Below are 6,594 nucleotides of genomic sequence, written 5' to 3' on the forward strand. Positions count from 1 at the left end.
CTTGCCCTGCGACACTGCCTCCCCGTATCTCCATCTGAAACACCGCGCACCTGCGGTGGATTACCAGACTGGTCAAGGAAAATCGAATGCACACCGGCCGCGCGAAGCCCATCGGCTCGTACGCACGGTCATGCGATACCAATTCGAGGCTCGTCTCAGCAAGAGGAGGTCTTTAATGCTGGAGCCTCCCTCATTTCCCAAGGAGTAGCATTTGTTCGCCCCGGTGCCGTGAAAAGCGTTTCGAGTTTGCCGCTGTGTGCAGCATGTAGGATCACGACGCTCTCATCTCTCGTCTCGGAATAAATCATCGTGTTTCGTACTATGATGTGGAAGAGTGGAGAGGGTCACAACAGTAACCCTCACCCTCTGCGGTACTGACAGGCTACATGCCGACGGGACCTTTCGAACGCGGAGCCGAGTTAAGGCGAATTCCTTCCAATGTTATAAAGTCCGTAAAGAATTCAGTGTTTCAGCTGAAGTTAAAAACTCGATATGATCGACGACCGCGTGACTCAATCAAAGAAGCTTCTCGCTCCGGTAAGCTTAAGGTCGAGGACGGCTCACCGAGGGTGTATTATCCGACCTCGACAAATTCTATTGATCTAGTAGTCGCAAGCGAGGAGAGAATCCCCCATAATCATGCTCAGTTAGATCCAGAGTGAGCCGACGATGAGACGGTCTGGGGGCACCATTCCGGTGCAAGGTATTCCACTATTCCGGGTTTGGTAGCCGGTATAGTCTCAGGGACTGATTTACCTACCCGATATCGAAAGGGACCCATAAACCTTGCGGGCGGTCGATGTGGCCTGTCAGCGGGAACAAAAATTAACGGCTGACTCAGACTAGTTTCTGCTCGCGATCCGAGGAGGCTTCATTCATTGAGAGCGTGCAATCGGTCTCGCCTCGTAAATCCTCTCATGACCGGAAGAGTCCGGATCAGGAGACCCGTTTCGCAATTTAGAAGGCCGCAGGTCCGCGAATTCAGCAAGAGAATCTATTCGCATTTTCAGCTGTTCCCGGAAGACAAGTATCGGATCCTGGACTGCATCAAGGTCGAGAAAACTAAAAATCGCAAGAAGAAGTATTCATGGCTGGCTCTCACGACAGATCAGAATGCAAAAGTCTACTTGCATTGGATCAAGGAAAAAGATCTATCACGGAAAGCGAAATGGAAGCTCCAGGACATCAAAACTGTCGATCTGAAGAGCGACGGTGACAAAGGTATGATGAGCGAAGAAGGCGAAGGGAAGAAGAGGAGAAAAATAACCTCACATGCGTTTTGGCTGGTTGATTCCAGAGACCGTCGACTTCGAGATCCATGTCGATCGAGTCTTCAAATGGACGGCGCCGACCGTCGCCGAGAAGGAGGGATTCGTCAGATGCTTGTACCGATATTCTCGATGCCTACCGAAAAACGAGCAGATACATTTCAAAAACTGTCGCAGTGATCTTTTCGAAGATATCTTAGGGACTTCGGATCTTGCGGCGAAAATTAATGCTCCTGGCAGGTGAGGCTCCCACTTTTCTCGATCCTCTGGGGGGTAACTCAAGCGCTGCTCTTCCGGATTTTCCGTTTTCTCGTGGATTCTGAAGTCCCGATGGAATGAAGTCTTGGGTCTCTATTTCTCCACAGTGAACGTGAGCTCGAAGTGAACGAATACCAGGCGCTCACCGAGAAGGAAGAACGTGATCTAGAGTCTTTGATGGTCAAGTACAACTTCGCCATCTCCGACGCGGAAGCTTTCACAGAGAAATTGAATCGACAATTAGCGAGCATCGATGCAACGAATGTTCACGCGATCATGGAGAGCGAGAAGAAAGTGGAAGCGCTCATGACCTTGTTCGACGTGGGTATCCCTATGTCTTGATTCTGAGAATGCCGGGCGAGCTTTCCCCTCGTGAAGCTCCCCCTCCGTTGGGAGAGGATTTCAGCACACAGGCTCAACATTGCAGACTGTCATCGATGAAGCCTCCCAACTCGAAGTAAAATTGGATACCTATGACAATCTCCTGCGCGAAGTTCGAGACTCAGTGATGCGTATGGAAGAGAAGGATGCCGTCATCCACGTCCAGAATGAGAACATCCTCAAGCTCCGCACGCTCGTGGAGAACATCGTCAATAAGATGGATCTCAGTCATGAGCACCGTATGATCATAGTGAACCCAATGAAGTTCGAGTCCGAGGACTCCGTCCCACGTTATCTGGAGGCGGCGACGTAAGTACCACCGATTGCTTGACCGCTCTCGCGGCTGGAAATCACCCCTGACCGGGAATCGTCGAGGCGATACGCGCTCCCCGCACGAAACTTACGTCAGCCACGTTCCAGTGCCTTGGAGCAAGCCATGTCGATTGAGCTGCATCCCGATCTGAAGGAGATGACCGCCATCAAAGATCAAATGAAGTTCCTCGACAGTCTCATGCAGTCTTTCACGAGGAATCTGTCCCACTACTTGAATGACCAACTTATCAAGATCAGCGTCGACTACGGATCGGTGAGTCCCTGAGTCGAATGATAATAATCGACACCAAAATCCTCAGATCCGATAGCGCTCACGGAAGAGATTGACTTCAACCTGCCCCTCTTCAGGGACGACGAACACTGGCAGCGGGGGAGGCCGTGCTGCGCAAGCATGACTTGGTACACGATGCGCTCCGTCATTATTCTCCTCTGATGGCTTGGCTCAAAAGGAACAACAACAGCACGTATGCGGCCATAAAAGAAAGATATCTCGGTAATTGCATGCTTTTCCCGATCGAGTCATCGCTCAATCTCATTCATGTGAAACTGAAAGGAAATTCGGCGAGCCTTGTCAACTTGATCCCACTTTCTCTCCTCAGACCGCTTCCGGACCATCTACCACAAAGAAATCCTGGTGTTTTTCGAACAAGCCAACTCAAAACTGCGTTTCGAGGAATCGCGCAGCGCTAGCGGTACCCTGGACACGAAGAAAGGTACATTGGTGCTGAACGCACAGGAAGGCGCGTCCAGCACTCCGACTAAGTCGCGTACCACTTTTCTCCTGGGTGAGTTCTGAAATTCGAATTCCGTGGAGTTTCGATTCGATGGGCTGTCATTAAAGATTCTCCGTGCCTTTCCGAGCTCTCTAACGTGAAGCAATCGTGAGCCGCAGGTATGGCCAGTGAACAGTTCTGCACGAAGGAGGATGCAGTCGCGAGACAGCTGTTCGACCTGATTCTGGAATGTATTCTGACTTCACTTGAACCAGCCTATCTGAGCGAACAACAGTTCTGCATTGAATTCCTTGACCTGACGACAACCGAGAAAGCTCGGCGAGCCGAAAATGTACAAATGAGCGTTGAGAGTAGCGAAATATCATCCGGATCACGGACTCCCTCCAAATTCACATCAGTCGACGATCTCGATTCTGTGTCTCACACTTCGAGCGATGAGATGCTCAGTCGGTTGAAGAAACGAGACAGGGACGTCAGCCTAGAAGTAAGTTATGATTCCGAAATCGAGGAATGAATTCCGATCGGACATTCATTGTCTCAAATTCATTGTCGCGCTATGGCAAGTGGCAATGGGATTCGATCGGGAATTCTTCCTGCTTATCGACATGGCTCCTCGATACAGAAGCAGCTATCTCCTCAAAAATACTTCTCTGCGCAAACGACTTCGAGCTTATCGGACACGTCCCTTGCAGGTCAGAGATGTCATGGCGACTCTGTTCAAAACTCTCGAAGATGAGCTGAACAAATTTGTTGCCACCTACGACGGTGTATATTCGATGTACCTCCTCGTGAAACTCTGTCATCATACGATACAGACCGAGGACGCTGGCTCGTATTTATGCAAACTGTACGGAATGGCTCTGGTCAATGCCAAGAGGAATTTCGATCAGTTCATGGGCGCTCACATGGGTACGTGTCATCTCTGTAGCCGGCTGCAGTCACCAGCTCCTTATTCGATCCTCGCTGCTTATTTGCGCCTCGATTCCGCTCGGCGAAAAGCCAGCCCTACCGTATTGCGAATACTAATTTCCTCCTTTCACAGCGAGCATAAACGAGGCTAAACCACCTCGACGCAATAAGTGTGGGATTTTGAGCTTCGTGAGCAATTTCGGGGAGTTTGCGACCCAGTGCGAAGCCGTATTCAAAGGGAGCGACCGGCGGAGCGATCTCCAGAAGTGGTACTCTAAGGTGAATGTCTCGCTCTTTTGTCTCCTGATCGGGGAACTCTCTGGGCGAAGGACATCGACGTCGATTGCGATTATTCGATTCAATGACTTATGATGTCCATTGCAGATTGTGCACGCGATATTCGACGGAATCGTTCGCCTCTCTGTGGAGCACGGTCGTACACCACCAGAGGTGGTATGCATGGAGAATTATCATCATATGTTCACCGGGCTCTATGAGCTTCGAATACTCGAGGACGAGCGCAAGGAAGCGAAGGAACGATATCAATATGCTCTGAAGGTGAGTACCTGCGTAGATAAGCTTGTATCACATTCCTCCAATAATGCGAATCAGTCCGCGGAGCCGGCGACGCTCGATGGCGCGAGCGCCATCATAAAATCAAAATATAGTATAGTTCAACAAAATCCCACGTGGAACTTCATATTGGGATTCTTTCGCTTCAGTCCTATGTCACCAACTACTTCGGCCGCCCTCTGGAGAAATTGAATATTTTCTTCGAGGGAGTGCAGGCGAGAATAGACACCGGAACGAAGAAATCCGACGTTTGCTTCATTCATCAGTACTCGAAATCGGAGTTGCGGAAAGTGATCAAGGAATTCCCAGGTCGTGAAGTGAAGAGAGGCCTTGAAGCTCTGTACAAGTGAGTTGCTTGGAATCGCTAGCTGCACGTTACGCCTTCCCATGCAAGCATGCATATACGAGTCGTCTTGATCCCGTTCATTCCAGAAAAGTGGAGAAGCATCTCTCACCGGAAGAAAACCTGTTGCAAGTTGTGTGGCGGCACATGCAAGATGAGTTCATCCGACAGTACAACTCCATCCAAGCTCTGCTGGAAACCTGCTACTCAGGATCGATGATATCCCTCGAGTTCTCCATCGACGACCTCCTGGAGTATTTCTCCGACATTGCTAAGCAACATTGAGGGGCGAGCCACAGGGAGAGAATTGACCTGCTTTCATATCGAGCTCCAGTTGTCCAGGGCAGGAGAACCTCTGCCGAGAAGTATGACGCGAGGACGGAGGCTGAAAATCGAACTCTGAACTCCCCAATTCACCCGGAGATTCCGAGACCCGATTTCTTCGAAATAGAGGAATTCGGACCCGCACTTCTCGATCTCAGGATTGCAGTTCCTTGCCTGATGGACCGGCTCACATCTGAGGCCTCATTCTAACCATCGGAGGTTGATGCGGGACCTAGCCTGGAGCACAGATCGTTCCGGAGTATCATCGGTGCCTCGATTGAGATAATACTTCGGGGCGACTTGTTGTCCGCAATAATAAAATAATATATATTCTGTATATGTTGGCAACGAACCCCTCCCGCTTGAATTTATTCCACAGGAGCTAATTTTATCTAAGAAACTTTGTTACCCCGGGCGATTCCTGAATTTCGAGCTCCAAACCGGAGCTAAGAATCCGCGCCGTAAGCTGGTATGCTTGACCTGAGTCGGCTTTCTTCCTCCCCTCTGGTTATAGAGAAAACCGCTTAATCTCAATCGCGACTCTTTCAAACCAGAAGCTCCCCCTCCCATCTGTCGTTCGAATTTCTTTCGCACCAAGGCACTTCCCGACGAGATGTATCCGGATCGGACTTTCGGTCGGAGATCCCGAGGATCCTTGTGCCTCAAAAAAGGACTTAATCCGTGAGGTGGTGCTCAAGCTAGTGAATTTTTCATCGACGGGAGAACGGTGTCTCTCGATTTTCGAATAACCTTCTCAATTCACCAGAAGAAAGCTCTACGAAGAGCTTGCTTCTGAGATCGTCGCTATCTAATGAACCGCGCGGTACCTCTGGGCGGATTCCGACCCAGATCATCGTCATCAGCTGCTCTGTCATCTGACTGAGCAATTGAGCAATCATCAATCGTTCTAAGTTGCATTGTCGTCCAAGAAGTTGATATAACCGAGGTGGTCTCAGCTTTCATAAAGCTTACATTATATCACATATACAGATTATGGAATAGAACCTCGCTCGGCCCTAGTCGAGCTAAGCGATGACTTCGGCGGGAAATGCATTTTCAAGCCTAGAATTGTTCCCACCACTCTCTCCAAAGCTCCTCGAACGAGCCCTGGCAGGAGCCATGGATCTTTTGCCTGACCGACTCGAACGGCGGTGTGCCCCTCGGCGCCATTGCTATATTATGATCCGACTCTCTTCCACAGACTCCCCGTCCTACGTCTCGTGTTTTAAGCCGCATCTACGGAATGAACGCATTCTCCCGGTATTGGGCGATGCGAAGGCAAGATGGTCCCGATTCAGCTCCGTAAATCGGCCTTCTGGTGATTCTCTTACAAGCCCGGGTCTAAGATCGGGGGCGCCCGGGGCGAGCGGTCGTCATCGCGCCCCTTGCCGCAACCATCCCGCATACGTTAGAATTCGCTCCCTCCAGAGAGACGTTTTCAGGCCAATAAAGGACCGGGGGACGGTTCTGG

At 50.4% G+C, this 6,594-nt stretch overlaps 1 protein-coding gene across 1 annotated transcript; it reads left to right on the top strand.

Moving 5' to 3' along the window:
- Positions 1 to 492: 492 nt before the first annotated feature.
- Positions 493 to 5,413, top strand: Sec3 (exocyst complex component Sec3). Its single transcript, XM_003743997.2, has 14 exons — positions 493 to 537; positions 1,011 to 1,221; positions 1,298 to 1,508; positions 1,634 to 1,847; positions 1,954 to 2,216; positions 2,328 to 2,493; positions 2,589 to 2,733; positions 2,840 to 3,025; positions 3,133 to 3,458; positions 3,667 to 3,883; positions 4,017 to 4,162; positions 4,268 to 4,441; positions 4,606 to 4,802; positions 4,889 to 5,413. Exons 1-14 carry the CDS (start codon positions 493 to 495, stop codon positions 5,082 to 5,084), a joined length of 2,697 nt encoding a protein of 898 aa, XP_003744045.1. The 3' UTR covers positions 5,085 to 5,413.
- The last annotated feature ends 1,181 nt before the right edge of the window (positions 5,414 to 6,594 follow it).

Source organism: Galendromus occidentalis, unplaced genomic scaffold, assembly GCF_000255335.2.
Source record: "Galendromus occidentalis unplaced genomic scaffold, Mocc_1.1 scf7180000077456, whole genome shotgun sequence".
Classification (NCBI taxonomy): domain Eukaryota; kingdom Metazoa; phylum Arthropoda; class Arachnida; order Mesostigmata; family Phytoseiidae; genus Galendromus; species Galendromus occidentalis.

Coding starts and splice junctions, on each gene's coding strand:
- Sec3 (XM_003743997.2), top strand. CDS start 493: ATGATCGACGACCGCGTGACTCAATCAAAGAAGCTTCTCGCTCCG. Junction 538..1,010: donor CAAAGAAGCTTCTCGCTCCG/GTAAGCTTAAGG, acceptor TCGCATTTTCAG/CTGTTCCCGGAAGACAAGTA. Junction 2,734..2,839: donor CATAAAAGAAAGATATCTCG/GTAATTGCATGC, acceptor TTCTCTCCTCAG/ACCGCTTCCGGACCATCTAC.